The sequence below is a fragment of the Vipera ursinii genome (genome assembly GCF_947247035.1).
Source record: "Vipera ursinii genome assembly, chromosome: 2".
Lineage (NCBI taxonomy): Eukaryota > Metazoa > Chordata > Lepidosauria > Squamata > Viperidae > Vipera > Vipera ursinii.
In genome coordinates this window covers 202,644,283-202,659,359 of record NC_139513.1, presented here as the reverse complement: position 1 = coordinate 202,659,359, position 15,077 = coordinate 202,644,283, and the positions used below count along the sequence as shown (strand labels likewise).

Genomic DNA, 15,077 nt, shown 5'->3' with positions numbered 1-15,077 from the left:
TTCCAATTGCACAATATTTTCTAAATGTGCAATTGAAAGGGAAGACTCTGAATTTACGAATGCAATGGGAGGTATACACCTTTGTACTATTAGAGAAAGGTAGAAACGCACAATTGAGATGGACACATTAGAAGACGAAAACATTGCTTGAATACTAATTCATAAACAGGAGAAATCTAGCCAGTCAGTTCAATAGAAGTCTTTTCCAACAGAAAAATGAGGGAAGAAATTGGTATCAATAGTTGTTCTTCTAGTTATATGAGCCATGGTGGCGCAGTGGTTAGAATCAGTATTGCAGGCTACTTCTGCTGCCTGCCGGCTGCCTGCAGTTTGACAGTTCGATTCTCACTGGCTCAAGCTCAAGGTCAACTCAGTCTTCCATCCTTCCGAGGTTGGTAAAATGAGGACCCGGATTATTGGGGGCAATAGGCTGACTCTGTAAAACTGCTCAGAGAGGGCTGTAAAGCATTGTGAAGCGGTATATAAGTCTAAGTGCTGTTGCTATTGCTATTTTTAATTCTTAAGTGTTTAGGGAGTTTCAGGGAAGAGTTGGATTATTCACTCTACCGGTAAAAGCATCTTATAGACCACTGCCTAAAATCTGTAATTCGGAGTGAGTGAGCATAAGTTGTGAAATTAAAATGGAGCTTACATTTAAACTGTGAGCCTGGAATTATGTTTGTTCACCACTGAAATAGTAGAATCAAAGCAAATGGATCCTAGCTCTGTTGTTAGATTTGCCAATCCTAGTCCAGACTGTCCTTTTTAATTTTGAAAAGCAAAGAGGAACATCACCTTATTCCTTTTTATGCAGATGATTGATTGATTTAGGGGAAAAAAACAGAGAAGGGTGCAGATTTATCCTTTTGCCCTAAACATTTTATATTTTAAACCAAAGCCAAGGGAACATGGTTCAAATCATTTAAGTCTTATCAAAACAATGACTGCTCAGTGCTTTCAATGTTTGGTGAGTTGTAGATCTGCTGCCCTTGACATCTGTCCTGTTTGTCAGCGTTCAAGCTGCTGATCGCCTTGGCTTCTGTCTTCTTTAGAACTTCAGCAGCATCAATGACATCCTGAAATCTGTGTTCCTCATCTTTCCACACTTCTGCTTGGGCCGTGGCCTAATTGACATGGTGAAAAACCAAGCAATGGCAGATGCCCTTGAAAGGTTTGGTAAGTAAGATGTTGTTCACAGTGTAGGATTTCACAGCCTGGGCCAGGAGTGTGTCACATTCTGTTTTTCCTATTATTATTTTTTAAGCCCCCAAACAGAAGGGAAGATCTGGTAGTATCCTTTTAGGCTACAGTAGCATGTTTTATCAAAAAAAAAAAAGTCAAGAGGCTTTCGTGAACTACAGCTCAGTTCATTAGAGGTCTGGGGTAGCTAAACTGATGAGGTTTGGGGAGAAGGGAACAACAAAAGAGAAAATAAGGTGGGGTGATTAGATAGATATGGGTTACGTGTGAAATAGATTGTTGTTGTTGTTAGCTGCGAAGTCGTGTCCAACCCATCGCGACCCTATGGACAACGTTCCTCCAGGTCTTCCTGTCCTCTACCATCTTCTGGAGTCCATTTAAGCTCACGCCTGCTGCTTCAGTGACTCCATCCAGCCACCTCATTCTCTGTCGTTCCCTTCTTCTCTTGCCCTCAACCTTTCCCAGCATTAGGCTCTTCTCCAGTGAGTCCTTCCTTCTCATTAGGTGGCCAAAGTATTTGAGTTTTAGCTTCAGGATCTGGCCTTCTAAAGAGCAGTCAGGGTTGATCTCCTCTAGGACTGACCAGTTTGATCGCCTTGCAGTCCAAGGGACTCGCAGGAGTCTTCTCCAGCACCATAGTTCAAAGGCCTCAATTCTTTGGCGCTCAGCCTTTTTTATGGTCCAACTTTCACTGCCATTGCAACTGGGAAGACCATAGCCTTGACTATACGCACTTTTGTTGACAGGGTGATGTCTCTGCTTTTTAGTGTGCTGTCTAGATTTGTCATGGCTTTCCTCCGGAGTGAAATAGAGTACAACTCCTTTATCAATTGACCATTTTAATAGATTAAAAAGCTGTTGCATTTGTTGAGTCATTCCAAGACAGCCTGACATCTTTTTTTTTTTAGTCTGAAAAGGTGCTGTTGGGCTCTATCTGACATTTGGCTACCATAGGCAAGCAGACTTCTCCTCCTACAGTGTCTGTTTTGTAGTGCGTATCTTAGGTTTTTTTTAGCCATGAAAAGAGGAACAGGATCATTCCTTTTCCATCCCCATCAATACTAGTTTGTCACTTCTTTTGGTGCACTGCATTTTAAACATCCGTGTAAAGGTAAAGATAGACCACAGTGGCTCCTCGAGGATCTTCCTGAAGGCTGAACCAATTTATCTGCTTTCTCTGAACAGGTGAGAATCGCTTTGTCTCCCCTCTCTCCTGGAATCTAGTTGGGAGGAACCTTTTTGCCATGGCTATAGAAGGAGCGGTGTTCTTTCTCATCACGGTGTTGATCCAGTACAGGTTCTTTATCAAGTCTAGGTAAGAAATCCTCTGTGGCCATCGGTCCCTTGTATAGGAAGGGTGCATGGATACTTTAGGGCAGGGCTGTCAAACTGCCGTGCAGAAGCCGTGCCCACCCCATTGCCGACCATGGCAAAAATGTCCCGATACGTTGTGCGACGTCACGTGACGTCGCGAGTTTGACAAGTCTGCTTTGGGGTTAGGCTGAGGCATGAGGACCTAAATCAAGAGTGGACAATCTAGCTTCCTCCAGGTATTTGGGGTAGGTGAAGGTTCAACTCTTGTTCATTTCCAGCTCATGCAGCCAAGTGTCAGGAATTATAAAAATTATAATGGCAAGCCTATAGAGGGGAGCATCTGACTTTGCAACTGGCTCGTAATTACAATAATTAACAGTGTTCCACAGTCACATGATTGCCATTTGCAACCTTTCTTGCTGGCTTCCTACAAAAGCAAGTCAAATGGAGAAGCCCGCAGGAAGTCACACGTTGCTGCTTTTTTTTTTTGCCCACCCCGTGCTCTGTGATGCTCATCTACCTGCAACCTTTGCCTGCCAGCCTGGGACTCCCACCTCTTCCCATACAGCAGTCACAGGAGATCCTCGCTTAAAGATGCCTGTGCTCCTTAGATTATAATTGCATCCAGGACTGCCAGGATTCCTGTCACTAAGCAATGCAGTCACATGATGTTGCACTTTGCAACCATCTTGCTTAGTGAGAGAAATTCTGGCCTCAATTGTTGTCGTAACCTGAGGCCTATCTTAATGCTCGTTTACATTACAGAAGAACAACAAAATAAAGGTCCCCTCCGAAAGGGTCAGAAGAGGAGAAATGGGGGATCAGCATTAAGATCAAAAATATTTATTTTCATTTTTTTTATACCAATAACTCACATTTATTTTAGAATTTACCATAGATCTGGTTTCACTCAGTAATACTCCTGGAACTTTGTATTTCTTCTTCTTTCTGTTTGGTCTCTCCCCATGTTGTCAGTTACAATAACAATTGAGGCCAGAATTTTTTGTCACTAAGCAATATGGTTGTAAAGTCCAACGTCATGTGCCCGCATTGCTTAGCGACAGCAATCCTGGCAGCCCTGGATGCCATTGTAATCCAGGTCTGTAAGTGAGGATCTCCTGTGACTGCAATACGGGAAGAGGTGGGAGTACCAGGCAAGCAGGCTGGCAGGCAAGGGCTGCAGGTGGATGGGGTTTTGTCCATATTTCCTGCTCAGTCTATTCTTCTGGTAACATGCCCAAACCAACTTTTCAATTTCAAATACTTCAATTATCCAATGCAATTCTGCACCCTAATCAGTCAAGTTATTTCATAAAATTCATGGAAGCAAGCCTACATTTGTCAACAAGCAAATCGGAATCGGGAAGCATTCTGCTTTACAGCGTGCCATAGATGTTTTTCTCTGTTGTTTGCCACCCTTAGCTTTAAAGCAGCGGCCCCCAACCTTTTGGGCATCAGAGACCTGTTCTACGGAGAGAGTTTTTTCCACAGGCCAGAGCGGGCGTGGTTTTGCATGCTGCCTGTATCCCAGGGATGGGCCTTCGGTTGTTTGTGCATCCCAGCTTCTGACATGCCGCAACCCGGTGTCAGTCCACATCCCCGGGGTTGGGGCCCCCTAATTTAAAGCATCTTGGGAGTTCATTTTAAAATGTTAAGGTGGGACGTGCCTTTAGCGAAGTGTGAGTTTTAACTTTCTGTAAATTTGGAAATGTTCCACATAGGCTATGGTGTCCAGTAGCGTATCTGTTAAGTAGCAGTGTCAGTGCTGAAGTAAATTTTAACGTAATATATTCCTTTTTCACTCTGTTTCCCTAAGGCCTATCAGTGCAAAGCTTCCACCTGTAAATGAAGAGGATGAGGACGTGATTAGAGAAAGGCAGAGGATCATTGGTGGTGGTGGGCAGAGCGACATCTTAGAAATCAAAGAATTAACCAAGGTGAGAGAAACAAACAAATTAAGCTGTACGTGTGAGAAAACGGCATTTTTGTCTTTGAACATTTATGCACCGTATCAAAGACTTGATTCTCAAGCCTACTGTCCCTGACCGTTGATTTTTCACCCAGTCTTGCTGCTGAAGAAAATTTCTCCCACGAGGGAGTAACTATAGGTCATTAAATGTACAAATTGATGCTACCCTTTCAGGGTTTCACTGGATATAAAAAAAGCAGAACAGAGTTGCTGACGGGTTAACTTCTGCGTGGTTTTCCTGAAGAGGCTTGTAGTTGATGGAAATGGAAATAAACAACAGAAAGGAAGATAAAAATCAGGAAAACTTTGCCTGGAAAGAAAATTTGGGCAGAGGGGTACAATTTGTAAAGCTGAATTGTTGTCATCTGCAAACCAATTTCTGTTACTAATTCCAGATGTACAGAATGAAACGGAAGCCTGCTGTGGATAGAATCTGTGTTGGAATCCCTCCTGGAGAGGTAAAGTTCTCAAGTATTGTAAATTTAATGTAACGTTACTCAAGGATTTAATAATATAAAGCAGTTGGTGAAAAATTTACATGGAGCCCTGTAGTAATGGAAAGGCTTAAGCACACGGCTACATCATGGTAGTGATGTGGAGTGATTCCTTCACCATATTTTTTTGCTTTGATTTTCTGCACATAAATTGGTGCATGTTTTCCCTAAACTTTAAAGCTATATTTTTAAAAATATTTTCATAGCATTCTGTATATAGTTTCTTGCAATCCTCATAAGAACTGTTGCAAGAGCATTTAAAATTATCTCCATGTTTTATAGAGTAGGCGCTGCTGGCCTAAGAGCCCCTTATAAATTTGTGGATTTTATCCAAGAAATTTAGATATAAAATCCAAGTCTCTTGACTACTGTACTACAGAGGGACACTCAGAATGCCTGGATTCTTTCTGAACTTCTGAACAAGTTAAATGGTTCCCAGATCCCAGCATTAATGTCAGAAACTATGTAAAACATCTGTAGGGAAAGATGGGACGTATTGTGCTGATGTTGTAACTCTTAATGATTACAGTGCTTTGGTCTCCTGGGCGTGAATGGCGCAGGGAAATCTTCCACTTTCAAGATGTTGACTGGAGACACAGACGTTACAGGAGGAGATGCTTTTCTGAAGGGAAACAGGTATGAAGAAAATTTACAGGTAGAACTCCTTTAGTGACCACAGTGGGGAACAGAAACCTGGTCGTTAAGTGAAGCAGTCATTAACTGAGATTGCAGCTGTACAGGTCGTCCTCGAGTTACAAACGTTCCCTCAGCGAATGTTCAAAGTTATGACATCCCTGTCCAAAAGTAGTTGTGAACGGATCCCACAGTTATATGTGTTGCAACGTTAAAGCAGTCGTTCGCACTTAGGAACGACCGCAGAGACGCTGCCACATGCTACTTTGGTGCCATGACTGAGAGTCCCGAACTGACCATGCTCGCCTCCTGCTCAGACGTGGGTGCCAGAGCCCTTGCACAGCCAGGCAGAGAAGTGCTGGGCCGACCTCTCCCCTCCCAGAGTGAGCCCCAGCCTCTCTCACCAGCGGGCACGGCCCTGCTCCACTACTTGCTGGAGTGCCGAACCCGCTCGGATTTCACAAATTGCGCTGCCCTGGAGCTGAAGAGCTTGGCGCGTCATCACCCTGCTCCCCTCGCTTCCCAAAAGCATTCCTTCACTAAATTGCAAGTGGGGCTCCTAAATAAACCTGCTTTCCAGCTCCGTCATGTATCTCCGCCATGGCATGCAGGGTAACAAAAGAAGTTTGTGGGACTAAAAAAATAAAGTTCAATCAGACCTTCCAACTTTGCGAGATCTTTTTTTTCCCCCGCAAGGACAGGCTCCATTACATTCGTAACTGGAGGACTACCTGTATTTATGATCTTATTTCAGCTTTGCTTTGTTATAGAGGAAGGTCATAAATGTGAGGATTGGTGACCGAATGACTGTTTCATCACCATCACTGCTAATGGTCACTACCTGTGGCTTTATCTATTCAGCCATTCACAATTATAACTTAGCACATAGCTCTACCTCTGCCTTAGATGTTCAAGTCTGAGAATTCTGTCAAGACAGCCGGAGCAAAACTGGCAAGTCTTTCAGAAGCTGTCTCATTTATTCACAGTATTTTGTCTAACATCGAAGAAGTCCATCAGAACATGGGCTACTGTCCTCAGTTTGATGCCATTCAGGAGTTGCTGACTGGGCGAGAGCATCTGGAATTCTTCGCACTCTTAAGGGGAGTTCCTGAGAAAGAAGTCTGCAAGGTAAAATGATGCAGGCAGGCAGAAGAACCACCCAACTTCATTGCCACCACAAATTCTCCATGGCTGGTGATTAAACGGATTGTACAGAAACAAGCATATTCTTCCTGTCTCTTAAAAGAGACATGACATACATGCGTTTATTTTGTTTCACCATATTTGCTTAGAGTGCCTTAGAAAAACAGTATAAAATTACAAGCAAAAAGAAATCAACAACAACAACAACAAGATATAAAGACCTGGCTATATCAAATTCATTTTTACCCCACCCCACATCATTTCCAAGCCTATGTAAGCTAAATTCCTTCCTAAATGTGGGATATTTTACAATCTGGTCTATAGGGATTGTAGTTCCCTTTCGGCAGGGGAACTTCTCCGATTGCTCAACAGTCCTGTTTTTTGTTGTCATATTATTTTAGTATTTTCATCTGTGTCACCCAGTCATTTGTTGAGATGGGTCAGGAAGGGAGGGAGGGAGGGTCTTTCTTTGATTGCTTCTTGTATCTTCCATTCTCAAGAAAGGGAAATTTATTCTAATTGGCTGAAATCATTCACAACAAAATTTTGGTTGAATCAGAAGTATTGCACAGTCTTAATTGGGTTAGGACGCTGAGCCTGTCGATCAGAAGGTCGGCAGTTTGGCGGGTCGAACCCCGAGTGCCGCGTAGCAGAGTGAGCGACTGTTACTCATCCCAGCTCCTGCCAATCTAGCAGTTCGAAAGCACGTAAAAATGCAAGTAGAAAAATAAGCACCACTACGGTGGGAAGGTAACAGCGTTCCGTGCGCCTTTGGCGTCTAGTCATGCCGGCCACATGACCACGGAGACGTCCTCTGACAAGCGCTGGCTCTTTGGCTTTGAAACGGAGATGAGCACTGCCCTTAAGAGTCGGAAATGACTAGCACACATGTGCGGGGGAACCTTTACCTTTACCTTTTAATAGATAGCAGATTAATGAATAGGACTTGAACTATCCTCTGTCCTAATTGCAGAGACTGTATTTCAATTCTTATGTTGCTTTTCCATCTGGCAGGTTGGTGAATGGGCTGTCCGTAAACTAGGCCTTGTAAAATATGCTGAAAAATATGCCGGCACCTACAGTGGTGGGAACAAGCGCAAGCTGTCTACTGCAATGGCCCTAATTGGGGGGCCTCCTGTGGTCTTCCTGGTAAGTATAGACATGATCACAATAGTAACATATAACTCATTAAAATTAGGAAGACACCTTGAAGAGTGTCAACCAAAACTATTTTGCTATCAGAAGTAGTGTGTGAATGGCCCTCCCAGCCTCTTACATAGAAAACAGATCAGTGTTATCTTGGCACTTGACACATGCTGTAAGAATAAACACAGTTCACTAACAATTTAGTGGACTTTTCAAAATATTTCAGATCAGCTTGTTACAGTTGATATGACATCTCTCATTCCACTTGAGATAGTTGATAAAACTTCAATTTTTTAATATTCTGTTTCTAGAATCATTGGCTCTCCAGATGTTGGTTAACAACTCTTGTCCCTCATCATGAGTTTATACAGTCTGTTGTTATTAGCAGTTGTCATTTTGCAGTGCTTTATGGACTGCAGGTTGGCAAATGAAAGAGGCAGCTTTTACAATCCTTTCTCCCTACCACACAATTTGCAGAGTATTTTTTTAATAATGAGAAAAATTCCAAAATGCCAATGGCACTCAAGATTTAATAAAAGTCCCGACGTTCACTAATTTCATTTAGCACCTTATTCAGGAAATGAATATTAAGCCCTTGTCTTGTGTAGTTAAGCCTGCATGACAATAAGCACTTTGTAATGGCAATAATGGTGAAACCAATGCATTTATTCTGTGTAAATTGAAGGATGAGCCAACTACAGGAATGGATCCCAAAGCCCGTCGCTTCCTTTGGAACTGTGCCTTGAGCATCATCAAAGAGGGGAGGTCTGTGGTCCTTACATCTCACAGGTAGGTGGTACAGTATACAAAAACTGTTTTGCATGATTTTCAACTTAGGGCCCACTTACTCTCCCTTTGTGACGTATGTTAGAAACATAACAGAATGTTTTTGATGTAAATTTTGCTAGGAGGGGAATGCACAGAAATTTAATGGCACAAGAGATCCATCTACCCGAGTAAAGATAAAACGAAGCAAAAGCAGAATATGCTAATAATCTTGTCTTCTTTTACATATGACCACTTAGTAATAAAGCAGAAGATGCATTTTTCTGAAATGTTTTCATTTTAGCTAGCAAGGCTTGTTTAGACCAGCAGGAGGCAGCATAAGCACCTCCACAGCCATCTCTTTCTTGTGGCCCTTGTTACTACCTATGCAGTATGCTTCCTATGGATCTAAGATATATATATATATTTGTAACCAAGGAAAGCATTTGGAGAAGAAAAGGAAGGTTTATGATACAGGTCCCTGCTAGAATTGCTAACAGTGGGAAAGGGCCGTTTCTCTCACTTGCAGAATGACATTTTAATATCTTAAAAAGATTCCAAAACCTGCATATCCAGACCTTCCTTTGCTTGAGGAATTAAAACAGATGTGATTTTCAAAAATCACTAAATATGCGTGTTTGTGAAAGGGGAAATAATCAGCAAGGAGACAATAAGTAATTCCAAAGTTTATAAACAGATTGATGTAATTATTGATGGTGTACAATGGGAGAAAATTGTATTAAACAACTATGTTGTTTAATAATATTTTTACTGGGGTTTTCTCTTTTTTAAATTTTTTTTTCCTGTTTCTTTTCCTGTTTCTTTACCTTTATATGATTACAGCTTCTATGTTTAGAACAATGACAAATAAGGGCAATTTTGTAGACGTTTCTCATTATTTCTTAAGATGACATAACGAACTTAGTTCTATTAATGAATGAAACAATGAATTTTAAATTCTAATAATGGTAAACTATTTACTATTTTTATTTGTCTCTTTACATCTTTTTTCCGTTTATATAATTTATTGTTTTCCTTTGCTATAATATTTTTTTAAAAAACACGGAATATTTCATATCCACCTGGTTTTCTTCCCCAAATAGCATGGAAGAATGTGAGGCCCTCTGCACTCGAATGGCAATCATGGTGAATGGGCGGTTCAGGTGCCTTGGCAGTGTCCAACACTTGAAGAACAGGTAAAATTGCTTGGTCCCTCCTGTCTTTAGGCACCTAAAGACACATCAGGACCTTGTTGTTTATGTTACTTTCCCTTTTTATGTTTAGTTGTAAGCTGCTCAGTCTCTTTGGCATTTATCCCAAAATAATTAATTAATATTTGAAAGTATTTGTTGTTGTTAGCTGTGAAGTCGTGTCCGACCCATCATGACCCCATGAACAACCTTCCTCCAGGCCTTCCTGTCCCCTACCATCTTCTGGAGTCCATTTAAGCTCACGCCTACTGCTTCAGTGACTCCATCCAGCCACCTCATTCTCTGTCGTCCCCTTCTTCTCTTGCCCTCAACCTTGCCCAGCATTAGGCTCTTCTCCAGTGAGTCCTTCCTTCTCATTAGGTGGCCAAAGTATTTGAGTTTTAGCTTCAGGATCTGGCCTTCTAAAGAGCAGTCAGGGTTGATCTCCTCTAGGACTGACCGGTTTGATCGCCTTGCAGTCCAAGGGACTCGCAGGAGTCTTCTCCAGCACCATTGTTCAAAGGCCTCAATTCTTTGGCGCTCAGCCTTTCTTATGGTCCAACTTTCACTGCCATACATTGCAAATTTGCAAGTATATAAAGTTGTAATCATATATTAGACCCTCATCAAAGAAAAATGGCTGTCCTAATTGATCAATGAGCATTTTGAGGCTTTTCTCATTAACCACCAAGACTATGATTGTGTGGCCCTTTTGAAATCAATGGCACGTTTTTTCCCCCCCAGGATCATAAGTGACCTGTGAGAAAGCCAGAACACCTTACAGCTATGATATCTTTTTATCCTAAACTTAGGATAACCATACTGAGTATCTTTGCTTTCCTTATATTTCAGGTTTGGAGATGGCTACACAATAATTGTCCGAATAGCAGGGGTGAACCCCGACCTAACCCCTGTTGAGAACTTCTTCAAGCTCGCTTTTCCAGGAAGCGTGCTGAAGGAGAAGCATCGCAACATGCTGCAATATCAGCTCCCATCCTCTCCATCCTCTCTGGCTAGGATATTTAGCATCCTTTCCCAGAACAAAAAGAGACTCCACATAGAAGACTATTCTGTGTCCCAGACCACACTTGACCAAGTAAGTTGATAGCATGAAATTTTTTGGGGGGAGGGTTCATTGATCTCCTGAGCTGTAGCTTATTAAACTTCATACTTCAATTACTACCTTGGTTATTTCTCTGTTGGTTGATATCCACTCCAGTCACAATAGGAGAAAAAGACATCTCCCTATGATGATCTCATTATTGACGCCCAGATCTTTCTTCTCTCAGGTATTTGTAAACTTCGCCAAGGACCAAAGTGATGATGACCACACAAAAGACTTGTCGTTGCACAAAAACCAGACTGTGGTAGATGTAGCTGTTTTGAGTTCCTTTTTGCAAGATGAGAAGGTGAAGGAAAGCTGTGTATGAACAACCTTTCTCAGAAGGACGCAATGGTCACACTGAGCAGAAGGAGAAATGTTCATCCTTTCTGCGTTACGGATGGGATCTTCCCAAGTGGAAACAGATCGAGACCGAGGAGGTGGAGATGGAAATAGTAATCATTCAATGCAATGCAATTCAATGCAAACAAACCAATATTCCATTACAGGGGCAGCGCCTCTGGGAGATGTTGCCTTGTTGTACTGTTCTCTAGTGAAAGACTTGAATTTAGTTACTCTTACATTATGATTCTGTGAAACTCTAATATGGTGCCACTTGCTGCTACGTTGTCTTTTGCCATATTCCCACTTGTTTCTACTTAGTTATGTTTTATGTTAAGAATTATGTAACAACAGTTCAGAGATTTGTGGCCAGTGACTTATTTATTCACCATGCTAAGGTAGGCACAGCTCCTCTGCCCAGGAAAAGGAACTGCTTGGGCACTACATCATTGCTGGCAATGAACGCATCAACAGAACCAGTGTCCAGCAGTCACACCCAGTGTGATATTGTGGCCTTATTTAAGTATTAGCTGTTGGTCTGGTTGACCCATACATATTTGAGGGGACTGGTATAACAACCATTAGGGGTCTTAGTAGTGGGCCATTAAGCATACCCTCAAAATAGGCTAGTTTGAATTCAGTGTTTCTTAATGGCTTGTCGGAGAATCAACAATGAACCATCAAAGCATCTGAGACAACTTTTGTCCTAATAGTATGGTGACCAATTACTTATTTTTCCCCTTTGCTTTTGTTGTGGGGCCGTTGCTGTTTTTTAGGCTTCCTTACTTAAGCTTGATTGTTGATATGTCGACTTTCTTGCAAAAGTACTATCTGTAGGAGAGACTCAGCAAACTCTGAAGAGCTCTCTATTAACATCTATACTAGGGTATCTTGTTTTCCTGCCTCCTACAAAATATCTAAATGCATATAGCATTGTTTCCACCAATCTTGAAAATTTTCAGTTATACCATCACCTCTGTCCTGTTTGCATATAGTTTTAAATCATACAATGGTGATCTCCTGCTTCGCATAGCAGAGATGCTGTTTCAGGGTTGAGGTTGGAGAAAGCCCTCCAGAAAAAAAACAGCCGGGGGTCTTGAAGTCTTGAATGTCCTGAGTTTCCATAGTCCTTCCATTTCTCTTACTTCGTGGCTATTATGTGGCACCTACACTGATCTCCTACTCCAGATATGGATGGAAGGTAGGCATTAAAAGTTGGATATGTAGATCACAAGCAACTAATAATAGATTTTTTTAAAAAAAATATGCCCCATTTTTCAGCAAGTTTATTTGGAAATTTACATGGGAACTTTTTTCATTCAGCCCAGACATAAAAAACTAAGAAAAACAAAATTGCTACAAATATCTTTTTGTAGTACTGGTTATCAAACCAACACTTGTGCTCATCACAGCTCACATATACTAATATTACAGTCATGTCCCAAGCCAGGTAAAGTTCTGAAATGATTAGTTGCACTAAGTCCTTTTGAAGTCAGCAGGACATCAGTCTGAATCCTGCACAAACTTTTTTTGCACCCAACTTTCAATGACCTGCAATTTAGTTTCTCTAAGTAGATATTTTTTTCTACAAATATAAATGCTCTATTTTAGTATAATTTTAAAACACATTTGCAAATTTAACACAATTATAACAGAGGTAAACATTAATTGTACAATCCCTTGATACAACAGTAACTCAGAATAATTGAGAGTTAAATGACAACTGTGTACATTCGCAATGTAAGGCTGAAATCCTATACATGATGACCTGACAGTTAAATGTACTGATCACAATGGGACTTCAATAAAAGAATAACTGCATTATATTCCCATTGCTTTCAGTGGGGAGCATTTAAATCCTTATCTGTTTCATTGGAAATAATGGTTTCTAGAAGTGCTTCTTGCTAAGAATGGAGATCCAGGCTGTGTTTGTACTAGTAAATCACTGTGTACAAATTTTTTTTTGTATCAGATGAGTTAGCCAAAATTATCCTCATGCTCTCCATGATATAAAACCACTGGTCAAGGAACTGAGCAGGAATATTTACTTCATGTTATGTGATTAAAATTGCTGTTATCCTTCTGCAGTATTTGTGATGCTGTAAAGGTAGTTTCATATGAATATATTTCTTACAGAAGTTAATACGTATAGTAAGTCCCTATTACTGTGCTTTTCCTCCCAGTTCTGTTCCAACCCTCCCCCCCTCCCCCTAATATGATTGGTCCTTCATTCCAAGCACTTTATGCTGGCTGTAATGGGATCTATTTTTGCACTGGACTGTCTTATAAACTTTGCAAAAAAGTAGAGCAGTTTCACATATACGCAAAAACAATCTTCTAAGTTAAAAATCTTTCAACGGACGTTTTCATGGAAAAACAAATATATATTTGTATTGCTAATAACTATTTGTGAAATATTAATAGGCATCTGTTAATTGCCTTGTATCAAGTAAAGAATAAAAGTGTTGCTGGTCTACAAATCATTAAGCGTTTGTGAGGTTTCATGTTAATATAAAAATTGTTGGTAGGAAATGGTATGGTTCTCTATTTTTCACAAAGTATTGTAGATGGACAGCTGGCTATTGCAGAATTAGAAAATGCAGTACATGTTTTAATAAAAAAAAGAATTACATTAACTGAATTCCAATTTAAGAGCAAAGATATTGTTGAAGAAGCAATTATATTGTAACCTGGAAGAATCTATATAATGGGTACTGAATGATAAATTTTCTGAGTATGGTTCAGATTGTTGGTTTTACAGCTAGTTCTGGACTTAAGACCATAACTGAGCCCGGAATTACCGTTGTAAATTGTGGTGGCCATGAGGCTTGGTTGTGGTATGTTTATTATACGGCATAGATTAGGTTTTCCATCTGATGTTCCATCTCAAAACTGTGGGAAACTGCTATCACTCTTCAGCAGCTGTGATCAAAGAGGATTCTGGAGACCACAAAAATTTGACTCCGATGCCACCTGGTTCTGATCTCTTTGCTGAAGCCCAAAAATCCCATGGGATTATGTAGTCACTGTGTAGTCCCAGATGCTTTCATTCATTCATTTGGCCTCTGCTGCTTTTCTCTTCCCTCTTTTCCACATTTTTTTATTCATAACTTCTTCGAGGTCTCCTCACTTTCCCGTGGCAAGACAATTTCTTGTTTAATAACATCATGTATTTTCTTTGGTTCTAGTTGGCTGGTTTGTTTCCTGTCATCTGAATTTCTTGGACTATATCTCTACCATCTTTGCCCTTTCACTTCAGGAAAGCTCATTTGTGCCAACCGAAGACTTCCTCTTGTAGAGCCATAACAAAAGAAGGCACTGCAACCACAACCTCTGGTCCGTGGCATGCCAGAAACTGGGCCACGCAAACAGGTAAAGCCCTATCCGTGGGATGCAGGCAGCACATGAAACCACGCCTCCTCTGGCCCGTGGGGAAAAAAAACTCCACGGAACTGGTCCCTGGTAACCTGAAAGGTTGGGGGCCGCTGCACTATATAATGAATTCCAGTTTCAATACTGAAAGATTAAATAAGCAGTATTTTTTTAAATATGGTAAATTGTTTCAATCCTATAACACCTCAAAAATACCTGCATGCACTAAAACCATGACCCTAGGACAATAAGTTCTCCCTCTGATGGCCTAATTTACTGTGGGGAAAAATTGAGCTAAAATATGCCGACCAATAAAGCAAAGTAATTTTGTGTACATAAACACTCAGAGCCAGGAACACCCTTCAAAGCAAGCCTCTGCCCCCCCCAAAATAAAATTAAAATAAAAT

The 15,077-nt window shown here is 41.0% G+C and overlaps 1 protein-coding gene across 2 annotated transcripts in view; it reads left to right on the top strand.

Moving 5' to 3' along the window:
* The window catches only part of ABCA1 (ATP binding cassette subfamily A member 1), a 119,344-nt gene extending 104,516 nt beyond the window's left edge, over positions 1-14,828 (top strand). Inside the window, exons 40-51 of one of the 2 annotated variants that reach the window (XM_083357183.1) lie at positions 1,053-1,176; positions 2,386-2,515; positions 4,331-4,451; positions 4,879-4,941; positions 5,507-5,613; positions 6,597-6,738; positions 7,768-7,902; positions 8,585-8,688; positions 9,768-9,860; positions 10,707-10,950; positions 11,144-11,263; positions 14,558-14,828. In XM_083357183.1, coding sequence (XP_083213309.1) covers positions 1,053-1,176; positions 2,386-2,515; positions 4,331-4,451; positions 4,879-4,941; positions 5,507-5,613; positions 6,597-6,738; positions 7,768-7,902; positions 8,585-8,688; positions 9,768-9,860; positions 10,707-10,950; positions 11,144-11,263; positions 14,558-14,596 — 1,422 coding nt within the window. In that variant the 3' untranslated portion in view covers positions 14,597-14,828. Of the gene's footprint in view, positions 1-1,052; positions 1,177-2,385; positions 2,516-4,330; positions 4,452-4,878; positions 4,942-5,506; positions 5,614-6,596; positions 6,739-7,767; positions 7,903-8,584; positions 8,689-9,767; positions 9,861-10,706; positions 10,951-11,143; positions 13,782-14,557 lie in introns of those variants that run through there. The other variant, XM_083357184.1, reaches the window with a different exon arrangement.
* Positions 14,829-15,077: the final 249 nt, after the last annotated feature.